Source organism: Amborella trichopoda, chromosome 1, assembly GCF_054954075.1.
Source record: "Amborella trichopoda isolate Santa Cruz 75 chromosome 1, AtrichopodaSantaCruz75HAP2 v2.0, whole genome shotgun sequence".
Taxonomy (NCBI): domain Eukaryota; kingdom Viridiplantae; phylum Streptophyta; class Magnoliopsida; order Amborellales; family Amborellaceae; genus Amborella; species Amborella trichopoda.
This window is the reverse complement of record NC_142336.1, coordinates 38,025,699-38,045,810: the sequence shown is the minus strand read 5'-3', so window position 1 is coordinate 38,045,810 and position 20,112 is coordinate 38,025,699. Positions and strand designations below refer to the sequence as shown.

Below are 20,112 nucleotides of genomic sequence, written 5' to 3'. Positions count from 1 at the left end.
TCATCATTATAAAATCGGACAAAAGGTATTGTGCGATCTCAAGCTGTAGGTATCAGAGTAAACACTCAAAAAAAAAAAAAAAAAAAAAAAACTGTAGGTATCGGAGTACTCCATTGGTCTATTCTCGAATGATGTTTTGTCGAGTTTCAGATCAACCCAATAGACTTATGTTCCACAGCCTAAAGCAGTGACACATAATTGGCCATATCAAAGCCGTTGAGCCAGAACTTTCGATCATCTGGCTCTCAATGGATTATAGGTGTACCCTTGTGGGTTATGATCTAACTCAATTACAGGGGTCTCGTAAAGCACATGTGCACTGGCTCTTTCAAACTCGGATAATGCATTTAGAAGAGTGACTTCCCATACGAAATGAAAATGCATATGCCATGTAACGGTCTCGTTTCAGGATACAGACTTATATCCCATAAGTCTTGACTATTCCATACTGGGCGAATACTCAATAAATACTCGCGTTCTATTTTTCTCGTTTGGATTCTCCAAGCCCTGGCCGATCGCAACTAAACATGAGGCTAACTTATAAAATCCTGACTAGGAGGTGATCCTCACACCTGATTTCTCAACATGTGAACTCTCGATACTTCATGCGTACTTGGGGTAAAAGAATCTGGGCTCCATTTCGCATGGCGCCAATATTTCAATCTCTCAATCGTTCCCGCTGAATGAGAGACTACTGGAATTTAGGCCTTGATAGGCCATATTTCCAACATACAAAAAGTAACATTTCAAACAAAAAAAGAAAGAAAAAACGTCCAGAAGCCTCTAGCTCCAGAACTAGGTGCTTTCTTCATTCGTAAAATAACTTCCTGATTTATCTCCAATGTTTGTTAACTCCATAATTTCCTCTTTTGGGTTCCTCTTCATGGTTGGTATCCATTTGACACCTTGAGGTATCCATTTTACACCTTGAGGCTCTTTCAGAAAATATTGTCCCACCTCACTCAAAAGTCTATGGACTCTACTAATGAAGGGAAAAGGCATCCAGATAATATCACCCTAACATCTATCTGCCAAATTTGAGACCTCTTATCTGTTACCCACTACCACCTGTAAATCACTTCTAGCCTCTTCATTCATATCGCAAGTTGCTTTCCAAGCACCAGATATCCTACTCACTATTCAACTTCCCATTCCATATTTCACTGCTTTCCTGATCATACAATTTACCTCCATAATTTATTCTTTTAATTATATAGCCTAAATGTCCGCTAAGACATTAGAACCTATTCATTTGCTTTATGTTGCACCATGCACTCAATGATCATTTGGTTGGATACACTTCTTGCCACTTAGCTTAATGGAACTCATGTCCTTGACTCCCACCAGTCTAAAGAGTGTCTGGGTCTTATTTTATTTGCTAGCAGGTTGATATACTTCTACTTGGTGCATACTGCAGAGAATATTTTATATACCATAGAGAGGCGTCAGATGTGGTTCCTTTGGAGTGGAGCACTTTGTCTTTTTAGGTTGAATCGGTGTGTAGTGATTTATTGATTGAGCAATACTTTGTTTGAAGAATTGAGTATTCACGAACATAGTGGTAGGATCTTACTATAGTGATCAGGTTTCTTTGCTTTGCTGATAGGATAATTAGCTTTTATTTTGGAAATGGTACTTAACAAGGTTTCCTTGTAGTTTAAGTTTGGGATTAGGCTGTTCTTCTTCCTTATTTGTTCATTTTTCATACAATAAGGGAAAGGGGTGATAGATTCTCTCTCAATGTTAAAGAGAGTGATGGTATTCTTAGGAGAAATAACTACGGTAGAAACAGACAAGAATCTCGTATTTCATCAGTTGAACTGTCTTCTGTTGAATGTGAACTAATACAGGTTAGCCAGAAAGTTGAACTTGAATACATTAACTGTATGCATCTGAACATGTTTCCTTAATATGATGATGTTGATATGTACTTTAATCTTTCTTTGCTAGTTTTGCTTGTTTCATTTACACCCATTACTTATTAGCATTCGAAATATTAGGAGTCATTTTTTGGTGATTCTAAGTGTATTCTTAACATTGGAACTAATCAAATCTCTATATGCACGCCCTAAGCTGGTATTGGCCATTGAGATTGCAATATGGATAACATGCCTGTATCTTACATATGTTACATTTAAGGAAAATTGTTCTATGGTTTTGACCCACGTAGATCCAGAGACAATAGCATAATGACATCTCAGTTTTATTAGCAAAACAAAATACAAACATCAGGAAATAGCAATTAATGCCAGGGGCGATCCATACTTTCTTTTCCCTTCTTTGATTTCACTATACTGTGTATGAAGTGCAGATTTCTATGCCCTAAAGCAACTGAATTATTATTGAACAGAAGCTTATTTTAGTGAATGATGGGAAGTTGTACTCTAAATTGCATTATTCTTGTAGTGGCATACGTAAAGCAGCTGAACATTCCAACGGGTATGGTGGGTGCTTGTCGCCTTGATGTGGCCTATGAGCATTTTAAGGTATGGCTCTATTGTATTGCAGTAATATGGTTGGTATCTGCCCAGTGATTTGATGGTGATCTCTTCAGATATACCTTAATGTCATAAATTTGACATCTTGATGTTGTAGGAGAACATATAAATCTTGGCAAATCTGGTTAAGTTTTGAACTTGGTAAATGAAATGGTTGAATAATTAAAAAAATATGCTTATTCAGCGTAATGGTGAGCAATATTTTAAAAAACAATGGGCAGTGCCTATGCTGTGTAGTGCCTAGGCGGGTGCCCAAGGATCTGGGCGGCCCATGTTTAGAAATGGGGTAGGGGGTGTCCAGGAATCCTGTTTGGGGGGAAAATGACTGAAAATGCCCATAGCCGAGGGGCATTTTCCCTCTAGGCTTGCTAGGTCCCTAGGAGCCCTCTAGGCCTAGGTGCTAGGCACGCCCAAGGTCCCTGTGTGCGTGCCCAGGGACCTGGCTCCTAGATGGCCCTCCCCTCAGGTCTGTCTAGGCACTAGGCGGGCCATTATTTGAATAATTGATGGGGAGATTATGCATTGAATTTCTGGTAGCCAATCTTTAATCACCAAAATATTCGTGATTATTCTATAAGAAATGAAGACGGAAGCCTCTAACAAGTTCAACCCGAGTTTTAGTAAAAATTCTATTTTAGAACACATTTAACATGCAACAAGTAGAGAAACTCGATGAAATTTCTTTAGGGCCTGTTTGAGTATGGATTTTAAGGCATGGATTCCTAATATCTTGGATATTATCAAAATCCACAGTTTGGATTGTTTAATGACTAGGATACTTAAAATCAGGAAAATCAAAATCATGGAAATAAGACCTACTTTTCCATGATTTCATTTCCACACAAAAACCTGTTTTTTTGCATTTCCACGGCCCATGGATTTCACTCATTGGCTCCCTCGACTTGAAACATAGGGGAGCATTTGGTAGGTATGAAAATTTTAGAGAGAGAAAGTACCTAATTTTTTTAAAGAGAGAAACTATCTCAAAATTTTTATAGAGAAAACCTATCTCAAATTTAACTTTTAGAGAGAAAGTATGTTAAAATTTTAGAGAGAAAAAGTACCAAATTTTTTTAGAGAGATAAACTATCTCAAAATTTTAGAGAGAAACTATCTCAAATTTGAACTTATAAAGAGAGAAATTGTGTTAAAATTTTAGAGAAAGTATGTTAAAATTTTAGAGAGAGAAAGTACCAAATTTTTTTAGAGAGATAAACTATCTTAAAATTTCAGAGAGAAAAACTATCTCAAATTTTAAGTTTTAGAGAGAAACTATCATATTTTAGAGAGAGAAAGTACATGCAAATTTTTAGAGAGAGAAACAATCTCTTTTTTAGTGAGAAACTATTTTCAAAATTTTTAGAGAGAGAAACAATCTCATATTTTATTTTTTAGAGAGAGAAACTATATCAAATTTTAGAGAGTACCTAAAAAGTTTTAGAAATATAAACTATCTCAAAATTTAGACAGAGAGAAACTATATCAAATCTTAAGTTTTAGAGAGAGAAAGTATTCTTAAAATTGTGGAGAGAGAAATTATTCTTAAACTTTTAGAGAGAAACTATTATAAATTTTAGAAAGAGAAATGGCCAAAAACAAAAATTTAGAGAGAGAAATATCTCTGTTTTTAGGGAGAGAAACTATCTTGAATTTTGAGTCTTCAAGGGAAACTATCTCGAATTTTGAATTTTAGACAGAGAAAATATATTAAAATTTTAAAAATAGAAATTATATCAAATTTTAGAGAGAGAAACTAACTAAAATTTTTTAGACAGAAACTATCTCAAATTTTTTGGAGAGAGAAACTATCGTAAAATTTATGCTTTAGAGAGAGAAAATATAATAAAATTTTAGAGAGATAAACTATATCAAATTTTAAATAGAGAAAAGTACTCAAATTTTAAATAGAGAAAAGTACATGAAATTTTTAGAGTGAGAAACTATCTCAAAAAAATTTAGGGAGAGAAACTATCTCAAAATTTAAGTTTTAGAGAGTGAAATTATATCAAATTTTAAACTTTAGAGAGAAAGTATATCAAAGTTTAGAGAGACACTATATCAAATTAATTTTAAAGAGAGAAGCTATTTCAAAATTTTAGAGAGAGAAAGTATATCAAACATGAAGTTTTTGAGAGAGAAAGCTTCTTAAAATTTAAGAGAGTAACTATATCAAATTTTAGAGAGAGAAAGTACATAAAAAATTTTAGAAAAAGAAACTATCGCAAAATTTTTAGAGAGAAATTATATCAAATGTTAGCTTTTAGAAAGAGAAAGTATCTCAAAATTTGAGAGAAAAACTATATCATATTTTAGAGAGAGAAACTACTCAACAATGTTTAGAGAGAAACTATCTCAAAATTATTGTAGAGTGGAACTATATCAAGTTTTAAGTCTTAGAGAGAATCTTAAAATTTTAGAGAGAGAAATTATCTCAAAATTTTAGATAGACAATTTCAAATTTTAAATTTTGGATCGAAAGTATATTAAATTTTAGAGAGAGACACCCTATCAAATTTTAGAGAGAGAAACTATCTTAAATTTTTTATAGATACACTATTCCAAATTTTGAGTTTTAGAGAGAAAAAGTATATAAAAATTTTGGAGAGAGAAATTGTATCAAGTTTTGTTAGCAAACAATGGACATGGAAGTAATTGCAAGAAATCCATGAATTTTGTATAGTTTATCCAAACAAGAGATTTGATGAATCCATGACAAAATCCTTGATATTGAAAATCCATAGATTTCCTTGGATTTCAAATATCTAGGATTTCTAATTTCCTCCTATCCAAACGGGCCTCTTAGAGTAAGAATTCAAAGCACGATTAGAATTAGAACATCCCTAATGCAAAAGTATAGAAGTTGCAGCTCGTGTTTTAATTTTCAGAAGGGACCACCTAGGTGGGATGAATGAGGCGCCCTAAACAAAATGTAGAGGGGTAGGGGGATGTCAGGGGGTTTTGTTTTCATACCAAACACCACTAATTATGATTCTTTATTAAAAAGATGTTTTAGACTTTTAGCGTGTTTTGTGTCATTTTGTTTTCATACATACAAGAGCTTGGAACTTGAAGATTGGAAGTTGAAACATTAGAAATCTAGAAGATTGAAACTTGTCTAAACTTGAAAGTTGAACTTGAAATAAAACAACAATTAGCCATACAAAATTCAAAATCGAGTCTATGGACCACAGGCTGCATTCCCAAGTCCCTGCATAACAAAACAAGGAATCAAATTTCACATTGTGAACTGAGATTCATCATCAAGGCCAACACCCTCCAGCATCACTACCATCTCCACATCTGCCCCTTGTATCTGATGCTTACCCATCATGATAAAAGTCATCCCCTCCTCAACATGGTGCTTTTCTTCCTATGTTGCCTCTGCGTTAGTCCTCATCCTCCTCTGTTGTCCTCAAGCTCTTGCTGGAAGATCTTGTCGTGTGCACAGGGATCAATGAGCTTCTTAGAGCCTCATGAAATTGGCCCAGCTCAAACTCTCTCTAGGAAGCACCTGAGGCTCTCTAGCATTAACCAGCCACTCATTGGAATCATCCATGGCTCTCGCAACAATGAGGTCGATATAAAACCGCTCCTTAGAGTGATCCTTCAACCTTTGATTACAATGATACACAAGATAATCCAGTTTCTTTTGCTCAAGTTTGTTTCTCTTTTTCTTGTGGACCTATGGCATAATACTTGAATTTATGATTTAGAAATAATAATACAAGTTGAGTCATATGAAAATGGATGGGATAATGTTAGAAGAGAAATCAGCAACTTAACGAGCTAAAGTTGCACTCACTACTAGATGAGCTTCTGGTTAGGTTTAGTATGTGAAGGGCCATGCTTTGCAAGTGCTGGGCATTTTCCCCATGGGGGGCTCACAATGGGCATACATTACATAACAATGACATTTCTTAGTGACAGGTTTATAAAGTACATCAGTGTATTACACAATACTCAAATCTCAAATTCACAATGAAGTATGCACCAAGCATTGCTGTAAAATTCACCTGCCTGGGGGCCTATACCAAGGTGAGCCCTGGGTGCATAGCCTAGGGGCTAGGTGGGTACCAGGGTGGTCATGTTATGAGGCACCCACCTTTTGCTGTAAGCAGTCTCCTCAAAGGTGGGCGCCTGGGCAGGCCTAAAAGATGCTAGAGCGAGAGAGATTTGCTTGAAGAGACAGTGAGAGAGAAGAGAGGAGAGAGGAGAGAGAGTCCTGTGAGTACAAAAGAGAGGAGAGAAAAAGAAGACAGGTAGGAGAGAGTCACATGGGCTTGCTGCTTTATGTACTTCATGTAATATTCTTGATTCATCATCGTCATCCAAGCCTTATCCGAATTATTTGGGGTAATATTCTTGATTCCTTAGTGCTAATATTCTTGATTCCTCAGTGCTAATAGCTGTCTAACAAGAGGGCAAGAGAGAGATTCAGTCCCCTCAGTGCTAATAGCTGCCTTGGGCACCTTGGTTCCTTACACGCTCGGGGCACCCTCCTTGGCTGCCTTGGGCCAAGGCTCTAGGCCTTCTTCTAGGTGGTGCCAAAGCCACCTAGGCACCCACCCAGGGCTCCCTTCCTCAGCAAGGCATAGAGCTTCGGCCTGAGGACCACCTCAAGGTGCCGCCTAGGCCCTGAGGCAGGCTGTTGCTTTAAACATCATTGCAAGAATGCTGCTTCCTTAATTCTTTACCTTGCTTCCTTTTGATCAAGACACTGGGTTTTTGAATTATTATGAGTTCCCCAGTATTCTTGTGCTGCTTCAACTGAACTTTCAACATTATTTTACCTTTCATGCAGGAAAAGCCTCATATGTTCAAATTTGTTCCGAATAAAAAGCAGGTGAATTAATTTCCCAAACCCCTGTAGCGAGTTACTTGCATCCCTACCAATTACTGGCTCTTCATGAACAGGTCAAGGCTGCTAACAGACTTCTTAAAACAGTCTCACGTACAAGAGCTAAGAGGAGGCTTGAGGGTGTTCCTGTATTTACTGCTCGAAATTTAAGTATTGCAATAGCTACGACTGATGGAATAAAGTGGTATGTTTTTCTCACTTGTATAGTAGTTCTGTTCAATAGTGAATGGCACATATAGCACATTAACATATTTATTTGTTTACAGTAAGCTATCAACAAGTTTCTCTTGCTGTCCGCAATTATTAATTGACCTGAATTTGAGTGTACCAACAGTCACATATGTATGATCGGACTTGATATTATGTGAGCAGTTCAAAAGAATCATAAAGAGTAGTAAATGCGATAAGCTAGCTACTTTTTAACTCGGTTGAACTCCTGTTTTGTGTTCTGGAGCCGTAATTTTTAAAGAGTAGGTCTTCTTTCCCCTAAATGGGGGAAAAGGGCTTTTGGGCTAATCTACTGTGCTTGATTTTGAGATGGAAACATTTTTTTTAAAAAATAAAACAAGATCTTTTAGCTTTTTTTGAAGATTGGAATTTTTTTTGGCACATATGATCTGTTGCTTAAGAATTTAAAAGCTGGTCGTCTGTAGACAAGTGGTAGCAAAGAGGTGTTTCAGCTATCAAAGCTCACTACTTGAGCCAACTTTGATTGGGTTTCGAAAGGTTAGTGCATTTCAATTTTGGGTTTAGGGTTTGATGATATTTTTCACAATTGAGCTTCGATGTATTTTTTATTCAATTTTGGCTTTTGTTTTAGTTTTCTTTTCAAGATTTCCAATAACCCACAAAATACCTTATGAATAGTTTTATCTTTTTATCACTTGAATAACAATTTTTTTTGAATGTTTACTTGGGACTTGGTGAGAATCAAACTTTAGGCATCATGTTATGGCACTTGTCCCTGTGACAAAACCTCTGCTTAGAGCCTGTGCTCTTTATTGCTTGATGATTATTATATAAATTCAATCAGGGGGGTTTGGTATCAGACCAAACCCCCCACCCCTATCCCTTTACCCACCCATCCCCTGCCACACACACACAAGTACCCTCGAGAACCCAATCCCCCACCCCTTCTCTGTTTTGGGTTACCTCTAACACGAGGCACCCTCATGACACATGGACATCTGGGCAGCCCCATCTGTATTCTTAGACACTGATATATAGTGTTTCACTTGGCATGAAAGGAAAATATTGTTACTCAATGACCTATGTCTTGTAGTACTTCTGGTTTATTGATCATGTGACATCAATTCATAAACTTTCACTGTATGCTGGCTGTTGGCAATGCTTGGAAATACAAGTCTTCCCCAGTTGCATATGATCCAGGATAATGCAGATCAACTTGGCAGATCATGGAGATGGACTCTTTATCTATGGGAATGAATTGCCCAAAGAAGTAGCTTTCTGGAACACTGAAAGCTTTACACACTAGAATAGTTTCTGGACCTCTATTGATACTTTTTTGAGGGAATATTAAGTATTTTAGAGGAATACAAAAATGCCCCTATTTGACTACCCACAAGCTCGGATGCTCAAAAAACAAAGAAGGGGTGCAATAAGAAAAAGAAAGAAAGTAAAAAGAGCAGAGAGCCTACAAGGTGTTGGCTGTTATAAAAGTCCAAGAGAAAGTGTAGAAGAAGAAGAGGGAGATGAAGAGGAAAGAATTATGGGAGGGATGAGAGAGGAAAAAGAGAGTAGAGCTTCTATATTGTGCTGTGAGTGCAAGGTAGTTCCTTCTTTGGCCAATCTATCCGCTACTATGTTGGCCTCCCTTGGATTATGGCTGAATGTAACTCGAAGTCCCCTGCAAATAAAATGATTGTGGTCAAAGAAATGGGTTAGTCGCCAAGGTGGAGTTGATTTCCTGGTTGCCGATGACTTTGCTGCAGTCTCTGTCCACTAAAAGGTTTTTGGTGTTATTTATTAAGGTGGAAGCTTGCTGAAGGCCCTCTAGGATGGCTATGATTTTAGGTGTAGCGAAATCTGTGTCCTATGTAGCATGAGAAAGAGAGAATCCGTCCGTTGTGGTCTGATAGAATGCCCTCGTACCCCTAGTGTCCTGGGCTCCCTAAGGAGCATCCATCTATATTTGGCTTTAACGTGCCCAGTGGAGGAGGGACCCAGTTCACCCAGGCTGAGGAGGGTCTAGGGGCTAACAAGAGGACGTTGTGCCAATTGGAGAGGAAAACTGAGGAGCCCAAATTAGCGAATATCGGCAGTTTCTGTGACCAGAATACAATTGAGGCTTTGGTACTGTTAAGAAGAGAGGGTAATGGTTGTGCCCAAGCTCGAAAGAGTCTATAGTTTGTTTCCTTCCATATAGTCCAGAGAAAGGGTAGAATTGTCGGTGTCCATATCTTGCAACCTGTGTTAGGGAGCAGAGGGCAGAAGTAAGCGTGAAAGGGTTGCCTCAAGTTTTGTCTGTAGAGCCACAGCTCAACGAATAAATCGACGTGTTTGACCCATAGAGGAGAGATAACGTGGCAATGGAAAAATAAATGGGTGGCTGTCTCCTCATCCTGTTGCACATAATACAATGACTAGGAATGGAGAGCCCCTTCTTTGTAGGTGGTCAATAGGGAGATTTTGGCATGTCCAGTATCCAGGCAAAGGCCTGTATCTTTAGCGGTGCTAGGACAGTCCACATCTTACCGAAGATTGGGTTATAGGAATGAAGACGCTGCAACGAGGAGTAAAAGGAAGAAACCATGAAAACTCCTTTTGGTGAGGGGCCCCAAATCAGTTGACCACACCCCTCCGAGGGAAGACAGATTGCAAGTATTGTTGAGGTTTAGAAAAATTAGTACTTCATTTTCAGTTAAGGCCCTACTAAAGAGTGTAGTCCCTATTGACAGGCCCTCTAGTTTGTCCACATAGTCTCTAACATGAGCAAGTCTGAGGCTATTGAATCTGGTCCCTGCCATTGGTCAGCGAAGGTCTGGGTTCCCATCCACAGGTCCATCCAAAATTTTACCTTATCACCTAGTGTTTCTTTGAATATAGCCCTGGACAGGATTCAGGCTCTGCTCGTGGTAATGCTCAACCAAGATCGAGATGCTCTATGCCTAGGAAACTTTGCAAACCAACCATCCTCATCACCCCCATACTGCAGACTAACTCTTTCCACAGTTGGTCCTTTGCTGTGTCCTATATGTTTGGTTTTTTCAAATTCCTTGTACCCAAACCACCTGCTCTTTTGGGTTTGCATTTTTCTTTCCAGGCGACTAGATGAATATTTTTCACCTCCGGCCCTCCAGTTCACAAGAAATTTCTCCTGAGTTGTTAAAGCTTTGATGCCACACTTGCAAGTATGGCATCAAAGCTTTCTATTCCTTAATATCCAATCGGCAAGTCTCTTTTGGAAGTTTTCTATTACTAGGTCCCAAAGTCCTTTTCTTGGTTTTAGCTAAGCCCAAGGGCAACCCCAAGTAAGTGGAGGGAAACTCATCAGAAGTAACCCGGGTTGGAACTGAGAGCGTTGACATCTTGCTCTATCCTCACCCGAAGTATCCTAGCATTGTTGAAGTTAACTTTCATACCAGAGGATAATTCATAGCATCTCAAGAAGAGCTAAAGTTTTGCAGCTAAGTAGTGCAAGCATCTGTGAACAATGGTATCGTCAGCATACAGCTAAGTAGCCCATTAGGTGAGGAGTGAAAACCCATGGAGGGTACCTTGGTGATACAAATCGGAGATTGACCTAGAGTCCATAGATGGCAAATAGATACTTTAAAAGGAGAGACGGTCTACATAGATATTTTAAAAGGGCAATTTCCTAATGAAGATTCTTGATCAAGAATAAAAGGATTTCTTGGTATGACTGAATTATACAAGAACCGAATGGAATATTCAATGCGCAGCACAATCCCTATGCGCTTTGTCGTTGCATCCTTGGTTATCGTATATGCATTGTCATTGTGCTTCTTTAAAGGGAAGCATGGCAAATTGGTTGAAGGAATAATACAATGATGACAACTGGTGTTCCCATCCGTCGTTCCTAGCTACCCATTATTGTTTGGCATTGAGATTACTTTTCTGATCTCTGGAATCTGTGGCACATTTGCTTGGGCTAACAAGCTGAGTCCAATGTTTAAAAAAGCGCAGGCGGGCACTTAGGCGTTTTGTGGGCCTGGCCGCCTAGGCAGCCAGACGACAGATAGGGACTATTCACATAAGAATTAAGATAGAAGTTAAAATATAATTATTATTTATTAATTAATATCCATAAGTTTGGTTTTGGATATCAAATATTCACAAAATATCAATTTCATCCAAAGTTTATGACTATTCACAAAATATAAGTCCAAATAAATCGGTAAATGTTCCATCTACAAGTATGTAAAATATCCAAAAAGTAAAACAAAACTAATAGGATATCAAAACATCACACATTGTACAAAATAAGAACCAATTATTCATAAAAGAATTCGATATAGGACCAATTTCATTGTCCAAATGAGTTAATAATCAATTAATCACAGTTCACAAAACAAAATCAATCTTTTAACTACAAACATGTAAATATATCATAAAAGGAAAAAAAAAAAAAATCAAATGCAATTTTCGAAAAGTCGGCCGCCCAGCCGCCTAGGCGGACTTTTCAGTAAACGACTAGGCGTGGGTAAGGCGGGCAGTATTAGGCGGAATCCTCTACGCCTGCTTAGGCGATGTAAAAGGCAGGCGCCTAGGCACTGCCTTGAAAATATAATAATTAATTTGTGATTATTAATTCGTAATTCTTAATTCATATTTACTAATTTATCTGTAATTAGTGATTATTAATTTATCGAAAATGCTTTTTTACATGTGATAGTAATTATTAATTTATTGGTAAACAAAAGATAATATTATTTCGTAATTATTAATTTCTCGAAAATACTTTTTGCATGCAATACTAATTAATTTATTGGTAAACCAAAAAGATAGTATTAATTCGTAATTATTAATTTCTTGCAAATGCTTTTTGTATGTAATTGTAATTATTAATTTTATTGGTAAACGAAATGATATTATTAATTCGTAATTATTAATTTCTCGAAAATGCTTTTTGCATGTGATAGTAATTAATTTATTGGTAAAAAAAAAAGATGGTGTTAATTCGTAATTATTAATTTATTGAAAATGCTTTTTGCATGTAAGAGTAATTATTAATTTATTAGTAAACCAAAAAATATGGTAAACTAAAAAGACAATATTAATTCATAATTATTATTGTATAATGTATACAATAAAATAGGGGGAGGTGTGAGGACCAACTTTAAGAAAAAAAAAGACAATGAAGGCCGCCTTTGGGTCTGGGTGCCCGCCTTAGCGACTAGGCGGCCGCCTACGCCTTCTTGAACATTGATCAAATGATTCAAAACATAGTACGTTATAGCTCAAAAGAAATCGAAACCCTTATTCAAATATCATAATGTCATAATGCTAAAAAAATATCAAAATGGAAACGATGTCAGCCGAAACCTCGTCTATTCGATCGCTAAAAGTCCTCATTATTGACCACAAGAAGCTCTGAAAACTACCACAAAGTATTGCCTTTGATTTCGGATGAAATAAAAAAAATAAAAAAATTATCGATCTTTCGATAAATCACAAAATAGAGGTGTTTTTGGGGAGCACGGATTTGGTTTTGGGGGTTTAGAATATCCCCCAAAATCCTTGTCCCCTTTTTAGGGGGTAAAAATTACTATTTTGACTATAGTTGAGGGCATTTTTCTTCCCTCGGCAACCTGCATCGAGGCGGCGCCTAGGTGGCTGCTTTGACTGTAGTGCCTAGGCGAGCACCTAGACGCAAGCTGCCTAGGTGCCCCGCCTAGGTTCCGCCTAGGCGGTTTAGGCGATTGGCCGCGTGGGTCATCGTTTCCAATTGGCTGAGTCAATCATTTGGGAGACCAAATGAGTCATCTTTTCCAATTGTATGGTGTCTTTCCTGAAATGATAATTCTAATCAAAGATGCCAAGTGATATGTGCAGTTGTAACAGTGCAAATAGGAATGACATATTTGGAAAACCTAAATGAGAAGAGTTTGACACAAAGATTATGACATATGACCTAGTTTGTGGTGGCAGAGAACAAATTAATTTTTACATAATTTTTACTTAAGAAATAAGGGGCGTTTATCTTCATTTCATTGCATTTACTTGTCTACTTGGTGTTTTATGATTATTCAAAGAATCCTTTATTTTCCCTTGTTCAACTTTTTGGCTTGACTTTTTAATAGTATTCAATTTGCCTGCAAAATTTTTAGACCCTTAAAACAAGTTTGTTGTATCCTGACGCATGTTATTGTCTTCAATCAGGTACACACCATATTTCTTTGACAAAACCTTGCTAGACAATATCCTTGAAGCTTCAATTGATCAGCATTTCCACACATTAATACAAAATCGACACATGCAGCGTCGAAGAGATGCCATAGATGATAACCTTGCAGCGGAGGTGGTTGAAGAGAACTTCGACAATCTTTTTGAACCCCCTGAGGTATCCATCTGCAAGGGTTTTACATAGTGCTACCTACTTCATATTTAACAGTGTTCAGCAATTTGACCAAATCCACTAGGACTCCGCCTGAGTTACTCACCCTCGGCCAATGGCTGAGCCGAGTAGCCATGTGCCCACTCAGGTACATGGGTTTCTCTCTCTCTAAGGGGGGAAGTTCTGGCCCTCTTTTGCATCTCTCTTTGAAAGGGGATATCTCTCTCTCTCTCTCACTCACATGAAGGGGACGGAAATCAATCCCTCCTCTCTCTCTCTCTCTCTCTCTCTTCCACCCTAAAAGGGAGGTTGAAATGTGCCCTGCATGTTGAAATGTGCTCCGCATTTTTTCATTTCTCTCTCTCTGCCCCCAAATCTGTTCTCCCTCTTTCTTTATTTTCTTCCATTTTTTGGGATTTCTCTTACTTTCTTTCAATGTGTACACCACTCGGCCTATTCTACTCGGATTAGGCTGAGCAACTCGGCTCGGGCAAGGGCAGAGTCTTATGCCCGAGCAATATGAATTCCTGAGAAATGTTGCTTTGATATGGTTTTCACTATGGTAAGATCTAATGCTCAGTTTGGATTGCCTACTTGATTTGAACTTAAGCAGAGTCTAGGTTTGAGAACACAAGTGTGGGCGATTTTATTTGCATGGTGTAAGATTTTTGATACTAGAGGAGTAGCCCCTTAAGCTTCCGCCTAGGGGTATACAGCCCAGTTTGGGTGAGGGAGGTCAAGGGTTCAAAACCTTGAAGTCTGTCTCAAACCACCAAGCAAGTAGTGCTAACGGAGTAATGGTTGCCAGGTTCAAGAAGTGTTGGAAGAAATGGGTCATCCTGCCCTACCACTTAGTCTCATCTCCAAGGCTGCAGAGATTCAATTTCTTGATGTTGTTGACAGAGTGCTTCTGGGGAATAGATGGTTAAGAAAGGCTACTGGGATCCAGCCAAAGTTTCCCTATCTGGTCGATTCATTCGAAGAAAGGTATGCTCACAATTTCTTCCATTCAAAAACATGTACAATTCCATTTCATCCGGACTCCTTGCAATCCATTACTTTTCTTCTTTGTCGGGAGACTTTTAAATGAGGAACCCTAGATATTTGAAGGCCATTGTTGAGGTATTAAGGCATTATGCAGGAGTGCAGCTTCCCTTCTCAAGGCCACAGAATCAATCAGCTCAGAAAGCAACATCTCCATCTCGAAAACAGATTCTAATGGCTCCTTAGGTTTTGAGCCAAACGAAAGCAATGAACACCTAGGGACTGAGAATTTGAGGCCTTCACCTTTTGCCTCTCCCTTCAGAGACTGGTTTTCTCGATCCGCACAACCTGAGAAACGAGATACCCTGATGAAACCCAATTCGAGGTTTGAAATCATTTTTTTTTCGCCATTTTTATTGTTTTGGAGGAATGACACCATGGATGTGTTGCTTTCCATTCTATTCAAATGCATACTATAATCCCATTCATAGTTATCAAGATCAAGTCGGACCAACTGGTCGAACCAGTCATACTGTTAATTGGTGCTTGGCTGGTTTGGCGCAAAACAAAAATATGATTGGGTTGGAAACCAATGTTTAACCGGTTTTGGCGGGTTGACCAGTTAAACAAAGTTGGGAACTTTTTTTTGGTGATAGGTTTTGTATCTTTTTTGGTGATATGTTTTGTATTTTTAAACTATGATTCTTAGTTTTTTTTTTTTTTTTTTGATAGTCCGGTCCAACCGGCAGTCAAACTAGTTTTGACTGGAATAGGCCCTCGTCGGTTCAGTGGATGGTCCAATCCTGCTAACATTGATCCTATGCACTAGAGAAGCATGGTCCATTTCATTGGGATCATTGTTGTCCAATGTGATGGATGGTGATGATCCCAATGGACGACTATGATTTTCCATAGTCCATTGTATGGTAGTATATTTCCTCCTATAAAGTATGAGGCTGTATGCATGTATTCTCTTGTTTGATAATTAAGCCTGTAGAATTTGAATTTAAAACTTGAATTGATCAACCTGATTATTTGTTTATAGAATGCAATCAAAAGCTGATGAAGCTGGAGTCAATCCCCTCCTCCCAAGGATCACAATGGTTGGCATATCAACAAGCGAGGCAGGTCGTGTGAACAAATTGAACTTGAAGAAAACCATGGAGGAACTCACACAGGAATTAGAGCAGAAAAGCCAGAAGCTAACTGAACATGATGAAGAGAAGGATCCCCTCTTCGTGGCTAATGTGGGTGATTATTCAACTATAACGAGAATGGGTTCACCCTGATTGTTTAGGAAGTCTTTTGAGTGTGGACAAATATAATTAAAGACAGTAAAACAGACTTTATGGTGGGGGAAATGCTAATGGCATGAGGGTCATATTGAAGCGGAATGGTCAGCAAAGAATAGAATTTGCCCGAGAAAACCAATTTGATCACAGGTTATTTCGAAGTAGAGATTTAGCGGTGGGGGGGCTCTAATCTAATTCAAGAGAAATCTTTGAGCTAATTGAAATCTGTATAATCTTCCTGTGTATTTAGGTGTACTCTCTCTCTCTCTCTCTCATAAATCTGTAAGCTAATTGCATTGTATAATCTTCCTTTGTATATACAAACCTCTCTCTCTCTCTCTCTGCTATATATTATTGCTATTATTATAAATAAAATTAATAATATTGAGTCCACATGGCATGGTATTCCTACTACATCTTGAGCTGTTTCTATATCTGGTAAATTATCCAATAGCGAGTAGATTTATTTTCTTTTATTTTTTTTCTCAATAAAATGCATGGTATCCATGTGCCACCAAAAGGAGGGCATTCCTCCTTGATTATTGGTAAAGATGGTTTAGGACCTCAAAAATTTGTTCCTTTTCGGGCCTCCACTTGCTAGAAAGAGGTGGGCCATACAATCTCAGTCTCTTTATCCATGGAAGATCTCTTTTTAACTCTTCCACTTCCAACTTGGACAACACTCCTACTTCCACTACTGCTTATTCAACCACCAAGATCTTCACAAAACTAACGGAAGGCCTCCTAATGTGATCTTCACAAAACTAACGGAAGGCTCCTAATGTGCGTGAGAGAGAGAGACGAGGTTTATATATATATATATATATATATATATATATATATATATATATAGGGTGTGGATTGTAGAAGGTCGCAACTTTAATTAAGGCACACCTCTAAATTTTAACACAATTATAATTTTGATACAAAAAATATTTTTTGGATGACTTGAGAATCTATTTTCATCTCTATTTATAAAATTTTAAACTCAAAAAATTGTGCAATCAAGTAGTTCTATAAATACATGAAAATCTTGAAAATGGATGGTCTGGATAATGTGATGCAAAATATGCAATTTTGCAGATTCAAAATCTTGTTTTTTTTTCATATTCATACATCTCGATGTCGAGATGATCAATTAGAGGTTTTTACAACATCCAAACAACCTTTTATGATGGATTTTTGAGGTGTAAATTTAATTTTACATTTTAAGATTGTAACTTTATATAAACTTTTTTCACATTAAAGTGAGATGTGAACGAAAGATTTACTAGTTACATATATATAAGAAGATACTAGAAAATGCCTATAGGCGAAAATGAACAATGATTTTGTTTATTCTCATCACCGTCCAAAGTTCATCGTACGGTTACGATGTCCAATAGTGTTTCATTTTTCGTTTTTTTTATACAAATCAAAATGACTTGAAATTTGGATTACATGTTCATAAAAAATAGACAAATCTATGAAAAATATCAAAAAAATATTTTCTATGAAAACAATTGAGCAAAATACCCCTGAAAAGATTTGGGGGTATTTTGGATAATTTTATTTTTTCGAATTATTTTTTTAATTATTTTTATTAAGTGCGCTTCACTAAGATGTACATACATTTCAAATTTCAGGTCATTTCGATTTGTAGAAAAAAAAAAAAAATGAAACACTATTAGATAATCATGACCGTGCGATGAATTTTGGACGGTGATGAGGGTAGGCGAAATCACTGTTCATTTTCACCTATAGGCGTTGGGAAGCCTTTTCCATACACATACACACACAAATATATATATATATATATATATATATATATTAAATGTTATTTATTTTAAATGTTATTGTGTAATATCACTAGAAGACAAGATGTATTTTTATTATCTTTATAAGAGTAAAGAGTAACGTTGAAATTTTTGTTAGAGGATAAAAGTATTCTACAAATTAAATTTCAGGATACTATGTTTTAAAATACTATTACTACTTTTGTAAAAATTTCAAATTTATCATAACTCAATGATTAAGTTAAAATAAATTTATGGGATTGTCTACAAGGAGACTTTTTTACACGTGGAGGTCACAATCATTCTCATTCATTAGATATCAAATTGGATGGTTTAGAGTAAAGCTCGAAGTTCAAGATTTTTTTTTTTTTTTTTTTTTAAAACTTTGTGTCTAATTGTCTATTCAATGATACTCTTACAACCACCTATTTTGAAATTTAAGGACAATAATGATTATGACATCTAAGTACAAAAGAATGATTAGGAAATACTTTTATCACCCTAATAGTTTTTTGATAAATGCATCTATCACAACTCATTCTAAAATTAATCTTTGTATTTTTTAAGGTTATTAACTCTAGAAAAACCTTATATATATATATATATATATATATATATATATATATATATATATATATATATATATATATATATATATATATATATATATATATATATATATATATATATATATATATATATATATATATATATTATAATGTAAAAAGATGTACCTCAAAAAGCATCGGAAAATATTGCTTTAATGTTGAAAAACCTTTTAATTAATCATCTTGACATCGAGATATATGAATATAGAAAACAAAAAGATTTTGAGTCTAAAAAATAGTACATCTTGCAACAACCGTCCACTTTCAATATTTTCATATGTTTATAGATCTTGATTTTAAGTATTTTTAGAGTTTAAAATTTTATAATTAGATATAAAAATAAATTTTCAAATAATCTTAAATTTTTTTTCCACCAAAATTACTCATTATAACAAAATTTGGATGCACGCTTTAATTGGATCGTTTAAAGTCGCAACCTTGTAGAAACCGCACCCTCTATATTTATACACAGAGAGAGGGTGTCATGTGGACCACGGAAAGAGAGGGAGCGCAACATCATGGAAATGGTGGGACGCACGTCTAACCCAATCATTAAAACATTCATCGAACGGTTGTGATTTGTAGCGGCCCGACGAGGAGGGAGCACCGGAGCTGGTTACAGACAACTCTGTGTAATCTGAGCCGTCGATGCTCTTTTCTAGTGGGGAGGCCAAGGGAAAAAAGAAGCGGGTGGGCCCCGTGATTCTCATGCGCGAGATAGGAGTGGAAGGAAGGGCGTCTGCCAGCAAGCTGATGCGAACGTGCAACTTGAATGGATGCGCACGTGGCGATGACACGCTGGTTTGCCCCCTAATCCCACGCGTCTTCTTTTCACCTCAAACCCCCCTCCCTCTAGACACGGCCCCCCCCTCTAACACCTTTCTCTCTCTAGGCTAGGCGTCCATGGATCGAAGAGGGAGAAAGAAAGACAAAAATACTGTTTCATGCGAGCTAGACCGCACTTTTCATTTGCGACGTACGAAAATATAGGTGGTCTATTTAAAAATAATAGAAACTAACTATTTAACTATTTTTTTAACGAAATTTTAAAAAATATTTCTATACTTTTTTTTATATATGTTTTTTTTATTATTCGGCTACTCACCATTTGATCTAAATCTGTCATCTTAAATCTATTTATTTTTATATTAATTATATAAATGTGAAATATAATACATGCCATCTTCTCATTGGGATGTACCAAAAAAAATTAAATTTTTGTTTCGATAAGATATAATGACTAAAATACCTATTGAAACTTTCAAGATCATTTCGGTCATTTTATTTTATTAAGAATATTTTTTATAGGCGTGACTTTAAAAAAGGATTAGACTCCCAAAAATTTGGTATCAAAATATTATATAGAAAAAAAATTAAAAATAAAATCGTGTAGAAACATGACATTGTGATTGTAACCATCTCAACTGTCTATACACAATAGAAAGTTGGATAAAGAGAAATATATAATGTGAGAAACATAAAAAAATTTATCCATAAAATTATTATTTTTAATTTTTAAAATTTATAAATTTTTTATATCATAATCTTCGTATTACAAA

At 36.4% G+C, this 20,112-nt stretch overlaps 1 protein-coding gene across 1 annotated transcript in view; it reads left to right on the top strand.

The window, feature by feature from the left end:
* LOC18433183 (Tic22-like family protein) overlaps positions 1 to 16,563 on the top strand; it is a 34,692-nt gene extending 18,129 nt beyond the window's left edge. Inside the window, exons 3-9 of the mRNA XM_006843273.4 lie at positions 2,407 to 2,486; positions 7,300 to 7,341; positions 7,413 to 7,540; positions 13,720 to 13,900; positions 14,703 to 14,881; positions 15,036 to 15,263; positions 15,924 to 16,563. Of these exons, the coding sequence (XP_006843336.2) occupies positions 2,407 to 2,486; positions 7,300 to 7,341; positions 7,413 to 7,540; positions 13,720 to 13,900; positions 14,703 to 14,881; positions 15,036 to 15,263; positions 15,924 to 16,167 (1,082 nt within the window). The 3' untranslated portion in view covers positions 16,168 to 16,563. The remainder of the gene's footprint in view (positions 1 to 2,406; positions 2,487 to 7,299; positions 7,342 to 7,412; positions 7,541 to 13,719; positions 13,901 to 14,702; positions 14,882 to 15,035; positions 15,264 to 15,923) is intronic.
* Positions 16,564 to 20,112: the final 3,549 nt, after the last annotated feature.